Source organism: Struthio camelus, chromosome 5 (genome assembly GCF_040807025.1).
Source record: "Struthio camelus isolate bStrCam1 chromosome 5, bStrCam1.hap1, whole genome shotgun sequence".
Classification (NCBI taxonomy): Eukaryota; Metazoa; Chordata; class Aves; order Struthioniformes; family Struthionidae; genus Struthio; species Struthio camelus.
Window position 1 is genome coordinate 41365134 of NC_090946.1, and position 23173 is coordinate 41388306.

The 23173-nt window shown below is 42.1% G+C and overlaps 1 protein-coding gene across 4 annotated transcripts in view; it reads left to right on the forward strand.

Annotated features, from left to right (window-relative positions):
* The window catches only part of ITPKA (inositol-trisphosphate 3-kinase A), a 38859-nt gene that overhangs the window by 2175 nt on the left and 13511 nt on the right, over nucleotides 1–23173 (forward strand). For all 4 annotated transcript variants that reach the window (XM_068945931.1, XM_068945933.1, XM_068945932.1 and 1 more), the window contains exon 2: nucleotides 21493–21589. In XM_068945931.1, coding sequence (XP_068802032.1) covers nucleotides 21493–21589 — 97 coding nt within the window. The remainder of the gene's footprint in view (nucleotides 1–21492; nucleotides 21590–23173) is intronic.

Below are 23173 nucleotides of genomic sequence, written 5' to 3' on the forward strand. Positions count from 1 at the left end.
GGAAGGAGCCATTTGGCCTTTAAGGTTTTTCTCCTGCGTCTCTGCTGAGGTCAGTGATACCGTACACAATAGTGGGCGCTAAATCATGAGTTAGAGCTATAGCCTCCCCTTTAGTCTGATATGGGCATATCTTAAAACATACGGTGTAAATGGATGTAAATTGTACTACTTTCTTTAAAATTTTATAAAGTTCCTAGGCGCTGTGTAAAACTGAAGAGGATTCCATTCACCTTGCTTTTAATGACAAGGAACACAAGTTTTAAAAGTAAAAAAAAACAAAAACAAAAAAACCTCTTTAAAAATGGTTTATAGACAATCAAAATAGCCATATTATAAATACTTACAGCTCTGAGAGAATGTCCAGTTCATTTAGGTGCATGGGAAATCAGGAACTTTAGTGGTATTATGGGAAATTCACTTTTTTAACGTTTTTTTGGAGGCTGCCCAAGCTTAGTGCATCTTCAGGATTTTTTAATGTCTCATTGGTAAAGTATTCACTCAGCTGGTAAAGTACTTAATATTTTTAATAACAGAGTTACTTTACCATACTTGCATTGTAGGAGAAGGTGGCATGAACTGTCCACTGAGAGCCTAAGTTCTGACTGATATTCTTTATTTCACTCTCACTTCTGCAGCAAGTTGACAAATCGGAGCTGGAACTGGGACTGACGACTCTAAAATGGCAGAACTAAACATCAACAGCTTTCTGACACTGCCTTATAAATGAAATAGGCCAAATCTTACATTTACTTAGTGCATGCTCATGCAGTTCGTCCCTCCCTTCCTTGCTGCTGGCTAGATGAGAGCTAGAATCCCAGGAATGTGCTGTTCTCCCTGTGGAGAGGCACATTGCCCTTCACCTCAAGTGATTGCACTGTGGGCTTGGTGATACCTGGTAATGACTGGAACAGGCTTGTTGCTGTTGATGTTCCCCACCATAGGACAGCACTCTGATGCTAGCAATCCCCACACTCAGCTCTCGTCTCTTTACAGGTACTGCTTCTTTACTGAAATAGTGAGTAAATGGCATGCCAAAATGGAAGTGCGTGCTTTAAATATCTCTGTGGGTTCATCTTCATAGAATTTTATCTTTTCTGCTACTAGTCTTGAGGCAGGATAGATCGGTTTCTGATTTTTATAAGGGAAGGCTGTGGGTTCAAGGCAAGCACAAGCACGTGGAAGTAACTGTAGAAATTTTAGTACAGCTTGAGGAATGGTTTCATATTGTGAAGGTTTCTCTTGAGAGGTTAATTTGTGCATTTTGTTCATATATATGGTTTTAGGGTGTGTATTTTAACAGATGAAAGCTCGTTCTCAGAGTGGAACACAAAGGGTAAAGATTTTCTGAAGGAAACTGAAAACAGAGGTGGACTAAACTTGGTATACCCTGCCTCATTCATGGGAAATTTTGACATTTTGAGATTTCACTTGTAATGGAATTTCCCTAGACTTTCCTTTGGAAATGTGAGAAATGAATTTGGAGCCTGGCACCTTGTGACTAAGCTCAGACCAGCACTCACAGGACTGCTGGGCAGTCAAACCTTTCTAGACTTTCCAGTGCCTAGCAGGGACCTTGGAAACTTGCCCAGGTCTTCATCTGTGAGAGCAGAAGTTCTGATAATGTTCCTGTTATCAGGGCTTCAAGGCTTCCATGTGCAGACTCAGGAGCTTGAGACCTAAGCTGAAGAAGGCCCTCCTTGGCTTCTTGGTTGTAGGCCTCCCTTCTGTTGGCCTGGAAATGCAGGCAGCATTTTGTTGACCTGGTTGGGTCTTTAAAATCTTGTAGACCCTTGGGCTACTAGTGCAAGCCTGTCTGAAGCACCGAAAGCTCTGGAGTCTTTACTGCATGTAAAGGGACTTGCTGCCCTGGAGTAATCAAGCCTTAAAGTCCTGGGATGGTGAGCCCCAGAGCACTGTCCCCAGCTGTGTGCCTTGGACGACTGTACTGCCTGGCTGCTCACTAGGAAAGCAGATAGTTCTCCAAGAGCGTGAGCGTTTCAGTTAAACTTTTCACAGAACATCCTGGGTTGAATGAACTGACACATCAGGACAACATGTAATTTTGCTTCTTATTGAGCACAGTATGTGGGTAACGTCCCTGAAGTGTTAGGGCCCTTGTTAAGGGGACTGAATACCTTGAGACTAATGGCTGAGGATTACAGTACATTTCCAGCCTGGCTCAGTAGGGACTAAAAGTGGTTCCCATCTAGGCAGGTCCAGATTTGAGAGAAACTCATTGGGTTTGTGTTCCAGTTCCTCATCACAAATTCTTCAGCTGATTTTGCAGTAATGAATAGAGGCTTGCAGTCATCAAGCTCCCTTCCAGGAGCAGTTTGAAGTGTGAGGGAGCCCTGTTCTGCTGCTATCCTGCTAGCTGAGTTTTGTGGTTTTGTGGAAACCTGTTGCATGTATCAATGTTAATATATTTTGCCTAACATCATATCTGGAATGGCACAAATCTTGGCAGTTAACTTAATGAAAAAGATGTTTTGCTTATTTTTTAAATAGCCAATTGACAGATTAGATTTTGCTCTATGACAACAGTTAACATCCCTGCCTCCTTTTGCATTGGAATGGAGTGTGCTTTTCCACTCCTGTTTCACACCATGGGATAAGAAGTCCCATCTGGAAAGTGTATGTATACAGTTGGCTCTTCCAACAAAAGCCCCATTGGTCCATTTATATATAGTAATGGAGAGGGTGCAAGAGTTAGGTATTTCTGTCCTCATTCTGTGAGTGAGCAATTTTAAGAAATATGTAAGTCTGGTTAGCACCTTCTTTGCTGGGACAGAGACTCTAAAAAGTGGTTTGCACAAAGAATAAACAACATGATAATGTACAGCAGTCTCTTGTTCTGTTTATAGCAGAATGTTATTTACTAGATAGAAACATGCCAAATAAATCTACTCATTCTCATAACTGTGACCTGTCATTCCAAATTCCGAGATCTGTAACCATGAGAACAGCTGACAGCTTGCTGGAGAAAAAGCAGTTCAGTTCTCACTTGCAATGATACTAATCCAAAAAGTTTGGGAGATAGCCATTAGCGAAGCTTATTTGGTTTCGCTGATCTTCTTGCTATTACTTTCCATTCCTACCAAACACCTTAAAATAGACAAAAATACATACACACATGCTTGATAAATATGGACTGAAAGTTTGAACTGTTTCAGCTTGGAAGAGAGTTATGTAAGCTAACACACTAGAATAGAATTGTTATTTTTAAATGAAGAATGGGAATGAAGGGATGACATAAGTAGACTCTTAATGGGTTTTTAGCCTACTTTCCTAAAGAAACAAAGCTTGTGTAATCACTCTGTCTATCAATTTCACTTTAAGAACTTTCAGGTAGCTTTCAGCCAAATTTGATGGTGGGATAGCGATTTCAAAGTTTCTGACAAGATCTCTTTAAAGTTCCACAAAAAGCAACCTCTGAGTAGAGGAGAGAAACCCAAAGCAGTGCATTCCCTTTCCTTCTCTGAGGGAGAAGGTGCAGCATGAGTTCAGTGGTTCTCCCTTCTGTTTTGCCAGTTTACTACTGAACTGGCATGTGCACACTGGCCAGTTGGTTAGTGCTAATGTGCTGGGAAGCCTGCTGCAGCATGTGGTGCCTCCTGTCCTGATGGTAATAGGAGGAAGTATGGGAAGGAGCATGCCGTGCTGTGGGCTGGTGAGATAAGAGAATATGGATGACCCTAGGGGAGTTGGGGGACTGGGGAGGAAGATGAGGAAATTGTGGGGAGATGTGGAAATGTGAGAGGGATTGGAGTTTTTTTTTTGAGGGGGGTGGGTGTGGGGCACAAGCTCGTAGAGGACACAGCAGCAGGTTGTGGTTGTTTTGATGAGGGTGCAGGACTGTAGGTCACCAGTCCATTAGACACCAGGTTTCATTTATTTGCTGTTCATGGGACAACTAGTCTTGATGGAATACGTTTTGTGATTCTGAAAAATGCTAATTTATAATGACATTCTTGTATACCCAGAACAAATATGAAGTGAGCAGCAGTAGCGTAGGTTTTCCTACGTCGCCCAGTTACCAGGCCACAACTCTGAATTGGGAGCCTTTTCTCAGTTTGAGAATGGTTTGCTTTCCACTGTATGCTCAGCTGGAGGTGTGTATCTGAAACGTCTGCAGTATCAGTTTCAGTGGTGACTGTTTATAAGTATTGTAAACTCTTGTCTAGTAGAAAATGAATTAGATCTTAGCAAATCAGTTGAGAGAGGCATTGAATACTGTTAGTTAATAGCTTCTGACCCTGGATATATCTCAAATGGTGACTTACAGGTTACAAGATTCTTCTCTTTCACATCAGTTGCCTGAACCACTCAGTCCCCCCTGATAGTTCTCATTTTTAATATTGTAAAGGATACCTGCCGGACAGTTTAGAATTGGAAGAGCTCTATTATAATTTTATTTCCTATGAACCTATTGGATCAAGTTGTAAAAGTTGTAAAAGTTTGTTCTTTCTGTGTGTGTGCACTCCTATGATTGAAAGCTCCTTGTGGCACTCATCACAGCTGGAAAGCAGGAAAGAAAGTGGTGACTTACTGCCATGAGAGGATGCGCTCATATACAAAGAGGGCTCACCTAGGCACGTTTTTCACAGGCTACCATCAGTTCGTGGGGCGGGCTGGAGATATGTTTGCGAAAACCCATGGCAGTAGGAAAAGGAATAAGGGTAGTGGCTGAAGTGATGGCTTGGAAATTTAGCATGTCTGTTTATAGTTTTGAGGTTCTGCTACTCTTAACCTATTTGACAGGTTTGATGAAGGTGAACACTTTTTATTGAACTGGTGGTAGTTAACATAAACAAAAACAACTGTCAACTCACAACTAAGGCTATACTCACAACTTAGTATATACAGAATGTATTAAAGTGAATCAGTTTGATTAAATGGTCACAACATAATGCAATTCACTTTAATACAGCCTGGACTAAAGGCTGGACTATTTCTGGAAGCTAAGAATGCAGATTCTATTTATGTAGTAGGTGTCTGTTTTGTTTAGTGATGACTCAGAGGACTAAGGATCATCAGACATGGTTCATTTTGGGGTGATTATCTATAAAATGTGATGGCAGAAAAAGTAATATTATCTTTGTATACCTTAGAAGGAATAAGTGATTTTGTGTTGTGCACAGCACCAATAAAGTCACTATCTATCTCTCTTTTACTTCCTCTATCTCTCAATATAGTTTTTGCAGAGGAAGAGGACTAAGGCACTGGGATTTGGTTGGTTGGTTGGTTGGTTTAGGGTTTCTTCTTCTTCTTCTTTTTTTTTTTTTTTTTTTTTTTAAGTACTCTCCTCAACCTTCTCTACTGGCAGATCTTCCTCTGTAAAGCTCACTGGGTAGGCAAGATGGCGTTGTTTGTCCATAACATGGCATACCTATGGGAAAATATTTTAAAAAGAAAGGAGTTAGGCTCCATCATTTCTTTCTTTATGATCTAAGAGCAGCGGGTAAAGCACAGGGTAGGTGGGAGAGGCTAGCGGTTCAGGCGATGTCAGACTAGCAGTCACACTGATATATTGTTTTCTGTGCTTAACTGATTCACTCCTGTCAGTAATGGAGAATGCTTTTTTTGGGATAATACATAGCAAGTAGTATTTGGGGTTTTTTTTCTTTTTGTATCTATAAACTGTTAGCTTCCCACACCAGATGAAATTTTCCCTTCCCTTGTAAAACATGCAACAGTTCAGCCTACCCTGAACCCATCAGACCTAGCTACTATTTCCTGTTACCAAACCTTCCATTCCTTGGCAAGCTCAGGAAGAAGTTAGCCAAAGCCCAGTCGGCAGCTCATTTGAAACAATATCATAGACCTGGCACAATCTGAATTCGGAGCCTGGGACAGAATCTCCAAGCCAGTTGGTGGCTGAAGCAGGTATGACAGATGCTGCCTTGCGGGAGCTTGGCATTAGCCCAGATTCCAGGAATGCTCCTAATCTATAGGTTGAAATATCCAAATGAGGTGGCACAGTGACTGCAAACTCTTTGAACTGCGTACCCAAGCCTACTGAAAACACCTTTATTTTGCACACATTCAGGTTTGATCTGCAGTTCATCAGCCATCTGACCTCATCCACACTTGGGACACCTTGATAACAGAGGTGCGGTCTTGGGTGATAAAGAATAGGTATAGATAGATACATATTATGTCTAGAGGTAATTGGCATGGAAGTTTGTATCATTCATCAGTCCACCAAATGATTACCAGTTTAGCAGGAGGCTGCAAGAAGAAGCTGAGTGGCAATGGCATCATTTGCTTGGTGCTTGGTGATGTTGCATTGAAGGACTTGTAAACTGCTGTAGCCTTTCATACCCCTTTCATGTTATAGGAGTAATATCTCTTGGTCCGATATGTTGGATCCTGCATAGAAAGAGAATGTTTTGGTTGTCTAGTGATAGTAGGAAATCCTCATTAATTGTCATTAGAGCTGGTTCTGTCCCCTGCTCTCTGCCACTTGCTGATATAAAATGATCCAGCCTTAGCTAGCCTTCATTACTGTGAACTGCAACAGAGAACACAGCTTTCTTTGTGTCTTAGTTTTTTTTCAGCAGCTCCATCTAGTTGAGAACACTGCAGTAGTTCTTCTCAGTGATGTTCACTGTGGGCAGCATGTCATACTTGTGCTCTGCTTTGCGCTCGTTTCCCGTGGTGGAGCGCTGAATCAGATGTATGTTTCTGCTTCTCATCTTTGCGGTGCTGGCACACCTCAAAGTCTGGATGCAGCACACACACGAGATTGGCAGAGCTCAGCAGAGAAGAGTGTGCTCAGCCATCCCACGCGTCCGCCACAGGGGGAGCTTGGGAAGGCTCTGCTGTGGAGGAGGCAGCTGTATCTCAGGTTTGCCCCATACAAGAGAGCCATCGTCCACAGGGGCAGAAGATCCTCTCCAAGTACAACGCTCCTTTGAGTGTCCTCTTCAGCGTAAGCACCTTCAATATACCAGCCAGCCCTAGTGCACTGTGCAGCATGCCTTTTGGAAAGGAAGTGAGGATGAAACACTGTTGTGAGGTGTCAGTACCTTCCACTACTGGAATGCATTCAGATGCTCTGAAGTTCAGCACCTGTGCAGAAAACCCTTAAAAATCCACTTAGCATGTGCCATGGGTAGCGGTTCTCTCCTGTGCTTTCTAATGACCTGTGTTATGGAAAGAGAGACCGCAGGAGAAAGCTGCCTGATAAAAATGCAGGCTGGTCAAGAGCAAAAAAAACTTTGGAGACAAGAGGGAGATGAGAGGATTGCGATAGCTGCAGGACATATACAGGGGAATAGAAGGAGTGATTGGGACTGGCTGGGAATGCCATTGGAAATGAGAGAGGGAAGACTAGACAGAAGATTAAAACTTAATGAGCAAGCAGACTATTGCTTTAAAACATGAGGAAAATACATTCTCCAAAAAACCACATTGAAAGAACATGAAGCAACTATATTAGGAAAACATAGATGCAAGCACTGAAAATTTATGAAATAAAAGTATTGAAGTGACTGTGCAGTCTGTGCATATTAATACCCAACAGTCTTTAATTACAAGCTGGCATGGTATTTGATGCGCAGAATGGATGATTCTCAATTAAAAAGCAGCTATTCTATATTTCAGACCAACTCAAGAGACAAGTTACGGTTACATAGCGACTAATGCCATGTTTTGCAGGATCTCCATTTCTTGTGTTGCTGAAATAGGTAGGTATGCAGTGAATCAGGCAGAAGACCACAGGAAAAGACTTCCCAATTAGCAGAGCTGAATGTTGATCTGGAGAACTGCTTGCTTTTCTACAGAGCCCCTGTGAGAGATCAGGCAAATATTAAAAGGTGGCCTCTGAATTTTTCTCCACCGCTGTATGCTTACGATGCTGTGATAGAAAGGATAATCGTGTGAACAGAAAGCGTTTGTGCACGCAGATAGGCCATTTGTTATCTTTTGTGGGGTTTGAGTGGGCTGTTGGCTGAGGGTGACCTGAATGTTCTCATCACGATAAGCTGTGCCGACTGTGGGCTCCTTCCCCAGCCTTTCCTGCCCATGGGAGCTCTGCAGGAGCAGAGGCGCTGCTTCCACAAAGGGTCAGCTTTGTTCAGAGGAGAATGTAATCTGGAGAAACTAGGAAACCTTCCCATGAGCTAGCTTTTACTTTTCATAGTGTAAAATGCTGAGCGTCAGAATTCTGGGCTGATAATTGAACCCAGTTTGTATTATCTTACTCCTTGGAATTGAGATAAGCAACTTTTCTGTCCTCTTTGCACAAACCCGGATAGACTAAGCAATGAAATCCTGAGGTCCTCATTTCAGGCCAGATACTCCTTTATGTTGAAAATCCTATGGGAGGGGATTTTAAGGTGCTGTCTCCTATCACTTGCTCACTCATTGTGCCATCACAGCTATTGAGTAAGGGGATGGCTGTGGAATGAATGAAGCCAAATCACCAGTTTTTGTGTTGCGTTCTGCAAGAATGAGAGCATACAGGGCAGCAAAATCAGTCTTGGCTTATGAAGTCAAGCATAAGTCTCTGCATGGTTTGTTCCCTGTATTCTCTACAAGCCATAAGCCATCTGCAAATGACATTTCGGATGTTGTCTTTCTTTTCCTCATCTGCTGGGCTCTGGTATGTTGGTATTAGTCACTCTTGGGTTCTGCTACCTGTGTCCAAACTGGCATAGAACACGCTGCTTGTTCCAAATTTTCGGAGGCTGGTCTAAGTGGTTGTGCAAGCTAGGAGAGCATGGGTTGTCATTCTGTTGCTAGGAACCCAACAGTAGAAAAATTTTCAGACTCACGTGGGTTTTTTTTTTTTGTTTGTCTATGTTTTACTATGAGGTAAAAGTTGTGGTAGATAAAATGGTGTAGCTTATACATAAGCCTTTTTAGTTTTATTTTAGTTTTATTTTAGTTTTATTTTAGTTTTATTTTAGTTTTATTTTAGTTTTATTTTAGTTTTATTTTAGTTTTATTTTAGTTTTATTTTAGTTTTATTTTAGTTTGGCAAGATTCTTAATAACTGACAGTTGATGCTTGTGCTTCTGAAAAGGTGGGATTCCCCAGGATCTCGATTGTAAACACATTTGTTTACCTACAGGGCAGAGGAAACATACTCTGTACAACACACTGACTATTGTTCGGACACCCACAACCCTTCAGGAAGGCAGATGCCTTGTTTCAGTTCCAGTCTTTCGTTGAGTCACTCCTGCTTATATAAGGCCTGAATTTGACTCTTTTCAAAAGGCTAGGCTATGAAAATTAAAATTTTAAATAATCTCGTGTCTGCTGGGACTATCTGCTTCTGGTATGGAGGAGGAATTCAACTTGCCTTTCTTGTGCTGTTCTGTTAACAGAAATTCTCTTCTGATTCTGTAGTTTTGCTCAAGGGAGAAGTCCTCCTCTTCTCCAGAATCCTTGTATTGCTCTCAGTGCTGACTTGAGGGAGGGAGAGCTTCTCTGATCTTAGTTTTGCTCTGAAAGCAAACTGCTATCTGATGACCCAGCAGACCCCCTCACTCCTATGGGGAGGGTGGAGGTTCCCCATTTCCCTTCAATCCCAAGTTTCTCTTGTCATTGCCAGGTTCCATTTGCAGACGCCCATCCTTGCTTATTACGTTCTGATGCAAACCCAAAAAGGAGTTAAAAAAAAAAAAATCCTTTCAACACAGTGGTTTGGAATAATCTCACAGTTACTATGTTAAAGCCTCGAGCTATTAAAGTGGTTGCTGAAGGAGGTGGCTTTCCTTTAGGTAAATACCACACCCTGCTCAATAGCAGTGCCCTATCGGGTGTTGACACTTGCATTCCTTTGCTGAGGGTGGACCTTGTTTGCATAGCAAGCTGGAGTTCCTGATAGGCGAAGCAGTGGCTGTTCTTGCCTCTTTAGAGGAAAATGGAGGTGTAGGCTTGGAGGAGACAAAGGAGGAGAGGAGGAACAGAGTACTGGACTTTGTCTTGTGATAGATTAGAAGAGCAGATGGTAAACTGTTATCAGTATTTGCACGGCTGATCTGTTCTTTATATTGCATATTTTTAGATTCTAATAATGCTTTTCACTTACTGCTATACTGTTTCTTTTTTGAGTACCTGAATGCCTTATTTGAGTGCCTGTAATGTAGTTTACAAGCGTTCATTACTTCAGTCATTGAACACTGTTCTGAAGTATAGCTGTTATAACTTGCACTTGCAGTAACTGGAACAGAGAGGGGACATGTGTCTGGACCAAGGTCCCATACTGAGGCAATAGAGTTTCTCAGGTCTTTCGCAAGTGAGTGACGTTTTAGGATGTTAGACACTGAGTTATCATGTAGAGAAGAACCAAAATAGATTTTAAGTGCATTTTAAAAATAAATACCTGTCAGTAACTTCTTTATATGTATGTACATATGTACATGCATGTATACAATGATTTCTAAAAACCTAGTTTACAGACAAATCTTGGTAGGAGAGACTTAATTTTGTAAATGAATATTTTAATACTTTTTAGGATGTAGAAATCTAGTGCAGAAAGGGAACATCTAACTTTATTCACTGCACTGCAGGAGATCAGTTATCTTTAGAACAGTGATGATGAACTTTCTTGGTGCCTGTTTGTGGAACTCCTCTACAAGTATTGCAGCTCATTGTCACTGGGATCAACCCACTCCTGGTGGCAAATGCCCTCCATCACTGACCTAGACCATGATATAAAGATATTTTTCCAGTTTAGTTCTAAAGCCTTCAACAAGGTAAACTCACTGATACCCCTGGAAAGTCTTTTCCAGTGTCTCACCACCATACAGGACATTTTTTTTCTGATATCTCACATGATTATTCTCTTTATATTGCAAATTGAAGCCGTTTGTTCTTGCCTTTTCTGGGGGGCATGGGGAAGAATTGACAGCTCTTCTAGTTATGAAAACTTTCTGTGTATTAGAAGAAAGTTACCATACTCGGTCCTCTCTTCTTCGGTTAAAAAACCACAGTTCCTTCAACCTCTGCTCAGCGATATTTGTTGTTTGTCTCTGATCTTTCCTCCAGTTTGTCAAAACTCTTATCGAACAGTGACCAAAGTGCAGCTTAATCATCATGGGTAACCAGTAGGTTCTTAGAGCAACCTTAACTCTGCCCTTGTGCTTTCCATCCTTTCTTACTGAAAAAATAAATTATAGCACAACAGCCTTGTGTTGTCACAATGTCAGAGTCTGTACGCATCATTCCTTCCTGTCAAGCTGAATCTCAAAGGCATATGGGATGTTGGCTTGTATGTCCCATACCAGCCCATATGTGAGGATACGGTGACAAAGTAAGCTTTCGACCTGTGTTCACTATCCAACTCTGCTAGGGATAGGAAGAGAAGAGTCTGACCAGTCAATAGTAGACAAAGGTGCAATTTCTGTCTGATGGTAGTAGTTTGTGACCAATGTGTTAGTGGGAAACAAGGAGGTGTAATCAAGGGTAATCATTAAAAATGTCCTTCTTTTCTCTTGGTTATCTCTCTGAACTGGAGATTTCCCAGTAAATCACTGGGGTGGTAAACTGGTGGTGAGCCTAGCCCTCAGCTCTGGCTCAGCAGGCTGGCTAGAGCTGTGCCTCCAGGTAACAGTCTGCACCACCCTCACAAATAAGATGCAGCGCATGCTCAGCTCCCTTCCTGAGAGCGCCTGGAGTACACCCAGGGCAGATTAGCTTCTTGAAGTTGTTTCCTGGCTTGTTGTTCTCTTGATGTTAGGCAGAAGCCACACCTGACTGAAGTGGATTGGTGCTTTTTGTAATACATTTGGATTTGAGGTCATACACAGTTCACTTTGCTTTGACAAATTGCGCTTATGTTGCAGCCTGGACCTCTTTATTGGTGTGTGTATAGAGGAGTGGATATGTGTTTGGGTTTAGAAATACCCGAAGATTCATCCTGTTTGGAACTGGTAATTCTGTGTCCTATCTAATAGGATGCTAGGCTCATTTTTTCATCCCACGAGTATGATCTTTTTAGGTGTCCCAGCCTCATGACTGGTAATATCAATCAGTGACCCGTGACAAATAAAGGATGGATAAGGAGGATGGTCAGATTTCTCAAGTTGTTGAACTGTGGCATAGAAAGTTTCTGAAGAATTAGACTGCAGCTGTTTTGAAGGTTAAGAAAGATTTGTTTCCTTCTACCACACCATCTGCTGAAGTGATGTTTGATTTACCACAAAATTGTTCCGGGTGTCTGTGCTCTGAAAATGAGTCAAGTTTCCTGTGGTGAGGAAGTTTCCATTTACTTTTGGATAATAACATTTAGGTTTCCAGCAAAGACTGATGTTCCGGCAGAACCCTGGTAGGGACAGGACTTCTTTGGTTCAGTTTTGCTCAGGTTTAGTAAGGACAGGTGGCAGAACACCATCCTACTAGAGAACCAGTGTCTTTCAGAGCAGAGCACAGCACAAGTTGTGTAGGTAGTGATAATGGAAATAGGGGCTTGTTAAAGCTCTGTTTTGAAAGCTGGAGATTTAAGTATCCCTCAAAACAGCAAATGTTGTCCCTTTCTTATTAAAAGAAAAATCAAAATCTGGCTTTTAGTTAAGTGTTGCCTCTTACAAAATTGGCTCTTACAGAATCCTTGTAAGGAAAGTGAATGAAACCCTTGTGACAGAGCAGCTCTAAAGCTATCTAATTCCTTGGCTGCTTTGGCTTTCGGCCTGGGAATGCAATAAAGATTGTGGATATTTTACTTGATACTGGTCAGAAGCAAAATGCCAATGTTGATTGCTATAGCACAGTCAGTAGACTGTGGTCACTGATGCTGCTCGCAGAATGGCAAGCAGGGCTTTCACTCCATGGCACTTCACTCTTCCTCTGACTTGGAGAGGGAATTTGCTCCTGGAATTACAAGTGGAATCCAGCTGGGAAGCGGGACCAGAGACTTTGTGCTCCAAGGAATTTGGTCAGATACTGATCATCAGTTTCTTTCTTCTTCCCTTCTTCCTTTTGTCCAGTCAGAATGAGTATCAAACAAATTTACCAGGTACTCTAAAGGAGAGCAAGCCAAGGAATGTGTGCGTCTCACTGCATAATGCATGGTGAGGTATGACAAAGAGGAGAATGCAGGAACCTGAGGATTCTGTCTTACATTTTTGTTTCCGCATATTGCGTTAAGAATTTCTCATGACTCTGAAGAATTAGCCCAGCCTGTCTTGACTGTGGTACAAACAGGAAATGAAAACCCCACAGTCGGAGGATACACCTGCCATAGGCTGCCTGAGCAGCTGCGGCCCTCACCCATGGTTGAGCGCAAAAGCAGAAGCATCAAGGGCTAAGTACAGGCTGAGCGCTATTTCTTCTCAAAGCTTGGGAGGCTGGATGGTGAGAGAGAGACAGAGAGAGAGATGAAGGTGTAGTCACAGTTTGCCTAGCAGTCTGATTGGAGGTGCTGATGAGGAAGGTGCTCATGCAGCATGAAAACTGCTGTTCTTCCTCAGGAGTGTGCATTCTCCCTGGGTGTTGATCATCAGTCTTCCTGCTCCAGCTGGCACTGTACCACAGGAAGATCAACCGTGTGAGAAAGCAGCAAGCGTTAGTTCCTTGGGGACTCCCCTGACTAACGCAGATGCAAGGAATTCCTAAGTCTGACATGTGGAGGTTACTCGGTCATTTCCTTGATTTAGGACACTGTTATCCTGTTTATGTTCCTTGAGTGACAGCTGACAGCATTTGGGTTAATACAGCTGCCCTGGCAAAAGGCCAGGTGCAGTGATTTGCACGAATTATCAGTTGATGTTGGTCGGCATAACCCCTCTGATAGTCTGAGGAATGATTTTGGTGCTCATTAGGTCAGGGCACAGCCCGTTTCAAGTAGATATTCCAAAATCTGGACTCTGGGCTGGGCTATCCATCAATATAAGTTAGCGTAGAGCAACGTTTTGATTCTAGGCCAAAATACGTTTTTGTCTTAGGATGAACAGTCTCATCTGGGAATGTGATGACGAGTAATGTTTCCTGTGTGCATCAGGAACCTGTTTGTCTGTCCAGTGACAAAAGATGAAATGTGGTAATAACAGGGCTAAGTCATTTGCTGTGAGAGCCTCACCCTATCTTGGGAGTTGAATCAAGCGTTGCACTCAAACTTGGTTGTAAGGGTTGTGTTTGCTCACTTACTCCTGTCAGAGCTTGCTTGGGGAGCATTCTTCTTGTTGACTTGCTCTTTCACCTCCCACCCGTTGAGATCCTTGTCTTGATTTGTGATTCATGTCTGATTCATCCAAGTGGGTAGTAGACTTGGCAGCAAGAATCTCCTTAGTTTAAGGATTCCAGGAACCTTTAATAAGGGGCAAAAGAGCAGAAGAAAGCTGCTGAAAGTGGCAAGCAAGTGCCTTATATTATGAATCCAGGTTTGCTTGTTATTAGAGGTATTTTTGTTTTAGCTATGGGCAAATCTTGCGCTTTGCTTCCCCTCACAGAACCTGTGTGGTGGATATCTAAATTGTGTTTCCTCCAGCAAAAAATGGAGAAGGTACAGATATGCCTCACTTTTTCCATTGTAGTATGATGCTTTATTAGGTCTTCTAAGTTTCTTAAATGCCAAGTGATCCTTAACTCAGGAGCTTTTATGGTCTGGACAATAACGAAGTAGTCATGGAATTTTGATAGACTGCAATGAAAAGCTTATACTAGATGCTGTAGATATTTTAAATATTTTAAAGTGTGTGTGTGTATGCGTGTGTGTGTCTGCACGCGTATATATCTATATCCGTATGTGTTCACCTACATGCGCATGCACAGACACACATACATAGAGACAAAAAAACAAGGATAACTGTCATTTGCTTATGTTAGGCATAAAAATAGCTGTTGCTCCAGCATCTGTCTCTGACCAAGTTAACTGCCTGCCTGTTTCAGGTCTGCAAAGATCTAGTAAGCCTCACACTGAAAGAACTCCAAACAGGAATCCCTCCATAGGTAAATTCTAGCTGCTAGTGTTCAGCAGCACTTGTTGTCTTTTAAAATATGTTTTATATCACTCAAATCCCTGGATTTCTCCATCAAATGGAACTGTACAGTTCACTGTCCCAGAGCTGCATACCCTTGAAACAGTAAAGTCCCTAATCAACCTTTCAAGCTGGCTGCTGTGAAGCTGAACCCATGGAAGACTCCATTGGTTTGAGGAGAATTATGCTGATATCAACTTGTCTCTGTGGAACATTGTGATTTTGACAAAGCAGTAGATTCTTGTTGAAGTGTTTATAATTTTTTTATTGGTTGTAATTATAGTGCTGTAGTTATTGATTACTTTCACCTAGAGAGAGAAGCATATATCTAATTACAAAGTGATTAAATTAGCCTAGTAATTGTCTCAGTAGAGGTCTGCTCAGAATGATTTTTTATGGGAGCCCTTTTTGGTGACAGCTGGCAGTGGCAGCAGTGAGACAGCTGACTACAAAGTTCGTTCAGGTTAGCTTTAGTTTATTGCAGCACTATGGTTGTTTATTATATAGTTTATTAAAATAGTATGGTTGGTTGCTTGCTTCCATATTTAAGTTCTTTGTGCAGGTCCAGTCTGTCAGGTCAAAGCTAATTAAAATAAAACCACAGACTATTGGAAATGGAGAACAAATCTGAATACATTAATTTTCCAAATTTAATGAAATACTTGAGTGAAATAAAAAGCATAAAGAATTAAAAAAACAAAACTAGCTTTCAAGCTGATTTCAGTTTTAATAAACTGAAGGCAAGTAAAACAGTTAAGTATGTTATAGATGTAATGAACTTACTGGGTTTTAAAAGCTTCAAAGCATTTTATTGAGGTTTTAAAGTAAATGTACATACTATAAAATGTAAAACCAATACAACGATAAAACTGTAAAAGGTACACAGAGTTTAAAATAAACAAGTCGTTGAGAACAAGTGTTAACAAAGAGCTAAACGTTGCAGGACTCGACCCTACCGCCTGTTCACACTGATACTTACGACAGCTCTGTGAGTAATCTCATGAACATTATTAGGATTTCTTGTGTCGCACAAAAAGAATAACATGGGTGCTAGTGTGTGACCCAGGAAAGAAGAAGTACAAAAGGAAAATAAAAAAAACAAAAACCCCCACAGAAAAAAGGTGAGCCAGCCACTGGAGAATGAGTAATACTCTGTGTGGATAACCCAGAACCGATACCTAGCTTAGTAACACTTATTGTTAGCTCGGGGCCCACTCATACAAAGTAGTTTCAGCGAATGCTCTGATGCCTTCTCAGGTGTTATATTTTCCAGGCGCTGCTTTGGCTTCTGTGCTCTGCAAGGGGCCGAGACTCGGCACCTTCCCATGTGCTTGCTCAGTTGCACTGCATTGGCTGAGATTGCCAGGCAAGGAAGGTATGACTTGGTGCTTTTGTGTTTTGGACGCACGGCTCTTAAGAATTATTTTGAAACACGTGTAGTAACTTTTTGATAATTATAGCTTTTTATACTCCTTGTAAGTCCCTGTGGAAGAAACTTGTTCCTTCTAGGAGTTAGTGAGACACTGAGTAGGCAGTGGCAACCAGTGATACAGATCACATTTCAGCCCCCATGTCCCAGAGTTGCAGAATTTAGCCTAAATAACTTAAGGACTTTAACAGAACAGTAGATTATGATGACTGACAATTTAGTACTCTTTTTTTTTTTTCCTTAAAGCCTTTTAGAAAAAAAAAAAAAAAAAAAAGAAAAGATTTAAAAGAAATTTGTCCCTATCCTTTTGTTTCTTACTGTCATAATAGCTCTTTGTAGGCTTGCGTAGGCTTGTACTAATGCACAGAAAAAAAGACAACAGGATCTTGCATAAAGAAACTGCTGAAGTTTTCTGGGAAAAAGGATCCAAGGGTCATTGTTTACTATAGCCTAGCAAAATTTCCATGAAAATTTACCGGCTTAGGCAAGAGACTACTCCTCCACCCTGCTGATGATAATGGAAAAATGAATGTTTTTAGGGCCCTTATTAATTTATGTTGCATTTCTGCCTACTGTTTTTCTTTAAATCACTATAGTTTCAAAGTATCATACGAGGTTCATTAGAACTGTTGGACTTTTCTTGAGAAGAAGTTTTTCTCATTACCCCCTTCCCCCATGTTAGTTTACACATCATAGCTATTTTTAATGCTTATTTTCTTTGCTTCAGTTAGGACTCAATTCTACAAATTCCTGCATATGTTACCTGATTGCCAGTGCTTGCCTGAGGATAGTTGTATGTGTTTTAGGCATTTGCAGAATTGAATAAGGGGGAGGTATTTGTTTTCCCATGGAACAGCAGAGGAAGGTACAGGTCCTGGTCCTCTGTGGTCCTTAGAGGTAAGAGTAGATCACCTCTTCATGAGGGATTTAAGCATATATGCTCAAGGAGAGATTTAACTTGTTTTATACTGCTCTTATTTAAAAAAAAAAACAAAAAACAGGGAATCAAATGTCTGCACTAATCTATTCAACAGACTTTGCTCTTAGGATGTTTTTGCCCTGATCATGGGAGGGTTTCAAGAAAGCCTGGCAGTTCCTGCAGATTGTTTCTTGGGGACGGTGATGCCTAGGGAACGGATGTAAGTGCTCCCAGGGAGTGTTGCTCTACTAAGGTTCTAGGAAGTTTCTACCAAGTCCTACTTGTGTGATAGTTGTGCTTCTGCATACTAATAACATATGAAGTTGTGCGCTCATCGTGAGAGCAGGCCTGGGGGAGCTATGTGCACAGGAGCCAGCGGCTATTGGTTCTTGCCCTTCTTCGTTGCCTCTTGATGGGATAGGCATTATGGCAACAGCTACCCCTATCCAGGGATGAATAGGCTGGAGATGCTATTGCACAGGCCATCTGGCCAGTATCATATCCACACATGTCAGTGCTAACATAGGGCAAGTTTGCCACATCTCCTGCATGGAAATATGCCTCTCTCCAGTGCTGTGCTTCACATTTGGAAGAGTGATTCAAATGAGTAATCCAGATACCACAGAACAGGTGAACATCAGATATCAGGCCACAATGCCTTGAATGCACTGTGGCCCCATGGTAGGGGTCAGTTCTCCCATATTCTTCCACTTGCTTTCTGCTTTTTTGCTGGCTAGACAGCAGGAAACTAGCTTTTCCCTTCTTTAGCACCCCACTCCTTTTATTGCGCATATATATATATATATATATATACACACACACATACACACACACGTTATATACATATATATATATATATATATATATGTATAGATGTATCCATAATTTGTATGCTGAATCTAAGAATGCTAACATTTCTCCTGTTTGACTTTTGGGCCTTTCTGGAATGTCTTCCTTTTGCTACTGCAGAACTCTTGAGTGTACAGATCTGAAGAGAAATATGAAACTGCATCGGCGATGTCAGAGGCATCTGATTCAGGCAGTACTGTTAGAGAGAAATCGGAACTTTCTCTGAATATACGTGGATAGCATCAAACACTGACTGAGGGGTTTGGAGAAAACCAGCCTGACCAAGAGAGCAAGGAAGACTGAGCAAGAATCTAGAAGAAATGGGGACTGAGGGAGACATGGACTGCAACTGCACATAGGCTGCAGTCCTCTTTGCCATTGATGCATGAAACAGTGGTTGGAAAAGCACATAAAACCATTTGCTAACAAAGAGGAAGAGATCTTGCTTTAGAAATAGAAGTGAGAAAGATTCCTCCCACAACAGGCACAAAAAGTCTTCATCTTCCCACTCACACCGCTGCTCCAAGAGCGTGCAACCCTGTTTGCATGCTGGCAATGGCTTGAGTGAGTTTGGGGACTGGAAGCTGCAGTGGGGGAGAGTGCATTTGCCGAAGCCCCGCTGATGGCAGCGTGTTGGGAGGGGTCTAGGTGCCGAAGCAGCAGTCCTTTCCATCCTAGCTTGAGCCTCATGCTTTCCCTGTTAAGGCAAAAAGGCCTGTGAAGAGATTGTAACAAATTGACCGTGTGTGTTTATTGTGTGAGTAGCTCAAACGTATTCATCCAAGGCAGCGGTAACCTAAGCAGCCAAAGCCTGCTTGAGCTGGGGCTGAATTTGGCCCATTGTCTCTCCTTAACCCCCACAGTAAAAATATAAGCTGGAGCTTCCTAAGGCTAGGTGGGTGGGAGGAGGTGGGAAAGCCACTAGCGTGTGGTGTTGCGTTGACAGCTGACGTGCATTCCTTGAAAACCTGTGCTTCTCCTCACTTTTGGATATAGCAGTAGGACAAATCATTGGGAGACAGACAGGATACAGTATGTTAGGAAAGGGACGTTGTGATGAGCATAGGATCTTTACGGGAGGGATGTAGAGCCCTCATCTCTGATTGAGGGAGGGGGAAACAGCAGTGCTAACCTGAAAATTCAGCTGGAGTCTTTAAAAACTTAAATTTCTTCAGAGGCTATGTTCAGAATGAGGTTTACTTTCAGCTATTCTGTAAATAACTTAGCCCTGCCCATCTGGAGCAGGAACAGCAGAGCAGACTGAAGGGATTCTGCTATCAGCTAGATCTGGCAAATGGACTATACGAAAGACACTTACTATCTTTTCTACTTGAATAACAATATTTACATTGCCCTTTTGGCCAGAAGGGAGGCTACGGATGTTCCCAAATGATGTACGAGAATCTCTTTCATTGCCACTAAAAAGCAGCTAGCTTTGGGATAGAGCCCAGCCACTGTTTAGCAGTGCACAGTAGCAATTTAGAACAGTTTAAGGCAAATAATACATAATATGAAATCCACTGGAGACTGCAGGGACACTTGAACCTGCAGAAAGTCTTTACTAAACTGTAGTTTAGTTAGAGCCAGTGACATCTGTGGTGTTGCATAAGTGCAACTGAGTTTTCATAATTCTGAAACGTCTGGGACTTTCTTTGGATGCTCCCTCTTACTAGCCCTGTATGTTTATGAAAGTATTACTGCTGCATGGGACGCGTGTCAGACCAAGAGTGATTTCATTTCAGCTTGAACGGCTTTCAAAACCAAGATAAGTTAAATAGGAAAGAAGCAATCTTCTTCCAGGATAAGTATAGCCCTATGGAGATTCTATTGTTACGTCAGTTTAAATTTGCAGCATAATTTACGATGTTCTTGTGAAAACAAACCTTTAAAAGAAAGATCACTTGCTTCTATGAGTTGCCATATCCTCTCGATGTGCCCTAGGACTGCCACAGGGTTTTGCCATCACACAGCGACCAGCATCACTAGAGGATGCCTTATAAGAAACCTGTTATAACTGAATGAGTGTGGGGAAGGGTGACCATGCCAGAATGTGACCTGGAAAACTACATTTTGCCTGGATGGTACTGCCTGCAATTTCACTTTTTGTATTTTTCACTTCCACAAAGTCTTTTGTAGAAGACAGTAGTTGTTAGGTGGCTTGAGCATCTAAATCATCAAATCATTGTCCCTGCTAGAGAACATGTAGTGTTTTAAAGGTGGATTTTAAGGTGTTCAGCAAGCTCTAAACTCTTTTCAGTGAAATCAGTGGCTCCCATTGATTTTTATGGAGCATGTTTAGGCCATTGATAAGTGAAAACTACTGAAAACCTGGCCTACCCGCCAACTATACTTGATCTTAGCAAAAAAAAAAAAAAAATCTTAACAGAAAAACTTCAGTACTAAATTGTTGTGCAGAACCTCTGTAGGCTGTTACCAGCTGCTTTTTCTTCAGGAGGGCATCTTGTTCTAGAGGAAGAAGAAATGAGCCCGCCTTCCTCATTTATAAAGCACTTTGGGATCACTCACTCTGTGAGTCAGTGTCATTATGGGCTGTGATTCTTACTTACCTGGGTTTCAGTTCCAAAGTGTGGGACTTCTTCACTTTCTACTTTGCCCCATTGCGACAGAGCACTCGAGCTGTTTCTGAGCAGCTGCTGTGTTTCCCTGTCTGCCTGCAGTGGTATCCAGGCAGCTGCACTGTGGGACAGCCAAGGTGGCAAGAGTAGTGCCCAACTTTGTTAAAATGTAACAGGATTGGGAAGGAGGGGGGGAGAGAGCAGGAAAATCCATGACCTGGAATAGATCCTACAGCACATTGTCAACTGGTGTTACAGGGAACTGGGTGACCTTGGTGCCTGATTACGGATGCATTTTCTATGCATCTATCACAATAAGAATCGCCTGCTGACTTGGAGAAAGCTGTTAATCATGAGGTGATGCTGAAGGCCTCTGGGAAGAGAAGTATTGTTGACAGTGGCAAACTGCTTATGTTCATGCCTCATAAAAACTTTAGCCGGCTTATGTGTGGGTTCAGAGTCTGCTCTCTGTGTACTGCATGACTCAGAGAGGGTCAGGTGTGGCTAAGAACAGGCCTGTGACATGCACAGCATGACACATCTTTTATGCCTTGGAGGCGGTTTTCTTATGGACTGTAGGAAGTATTTCCATTCTTGCTCTCACCTGTGTATTTTTCCAATGATGATCATAGTGTACGTTTTGTGGTTCCACCTTCGAACATTTACAAGTTTTACAAACAAACTGGGGAGGGACAACTCAGTGTGCATGAATTTCAGACTACTGGGTACATTTGTGGTGCGACAGGATTTCAGAGTTTGTCCAATTTAATATTTCTTTTCTCTGTATTCCAGAAAAAGGCATGGCATACGATTAAAACCATGGTTAACTTACCAGTCATCAGCCCCTTCAAGAAACGCTACTCATGGGTGCAGCTGGCTGGGCATACAGGTGAGATGAGTATTTTCAGTGTTTTGTTCCTCTTATGGGGATAGCAGCAGCAAGGAAAACAGTTATTTCGGTGTTTGTTTAGCTGCTTTGTGTTGGGATCTGGGCAGGTGATCAGTCTGTTCCTTTTTACCTGAAGGAAGCAAGTACTATGTGACACACATGACTCTGTGAAGTAGAACGCCTTTCTTTCAGCTGCGTTGTGGGGTAGAAAAGGGAGAGTGTTGCACCTAAATAAGGAGATGAACAAGGATGCAGTGGGCAGACTTCAGGGGAAAGGGCCATGCTCCTGTATGCACTTCTTGTAAAACGGTATGAGTAAAATACATGTTAGAGGAAAACAAGAGGGAGTGGGGAGTGAAGTCGAAGGCCTGGTCTACCTGCTGTTGCTTGTGGTATGGCATCATCTCTCTCAAGTGAGCAGCCAACATGTTAGTTCCCTAGTGGAAAGGATAACTGTTCGTTCCTTTACGTGCCTCAGCCCTGGTGAGTACTGCGTTTCTAGCACCAATTCCAAACCTCATATCTGAATGTAAACCCACAAGCGAAAAACAAACATGGTGAAATAGGGACTTGATGACGAGGTGTTTTGCACTGTGAGTCTCCTGTGCTCACTACATGAGCACAAGGAGCAGCTCAGTCAGCTGAGTCCAGTTTAGTGTCTGTAGATCTTGATAAATGTGCTCCTGATTTAGGCTTTGTTTCATTGGTAAGGCAAAAAACCAAAGTCATCAAGTTTCCTTCTCTAACGCTTCATTTTCTAAGCCACCCTTCTTCCTAATTTGCTAGTGCAGAATTTATTAGTACACGTGGGCAGGCACCTAACACTGCATAGTGCTTTAGTGCAGTATCTGAACCACTTCTCTATATGCTAGTTGCAAAGCTGTGCAGACGTATTTATTCAGTCCTAGAAATGAGGTAGCTGCATTTGCACAGTGGTGTTGGTGGGGCTGATGGTATCAGGTAGTGTGCCAAGATGACCCGGTCTTACTGCTTGCAGTTTCTGTCGCAGTGTATAAGGGGTTGGCTTGATCTGCGTGGAGTGGTACATTGGTTATGTAATTACAACCCTTTGTGGAGTTTGTGTAGGGTGGAGGAGGAGGGATGAGAGATTACCAGAAGCGGATTAGAAGGAGAGAGACCGCTCCAGTTGCCTTTAGGTAGTTTTCTATAGTTGCATTTAGTCCATCATTTTTGCAGCTAGTCTTCTCTGATATGACAAGTTCTTTCTAAACTATAATGTGGGCCATCACCACCCCAGCCCTTGTGCTGAGGCAGTGCCAGTTCTAGGATTTGTCAGAGAAGAGCCAGTTGCTAATGGCTGAATATGGAGGATCCTACTGTGATTAAAAAATTTGAGTTTCACTCTCAGGTTTAATCAGGCTCCTACTTTGGAGCCTATTTTATGCTGTGTAGATTAAAGGCTACGTCTGAGTGAAACATGTACTTTCCTCTGATGTTACTGGCATGCTGCAGGACAGGAGAGTGACTTCTGCGGCTGCAATCTAATTACTGCCAATCTTGGCCTACGTACACGGTATCGCTTGTACTGGATGAGATTCAAACCCATGGTTGTAAAACAATTGT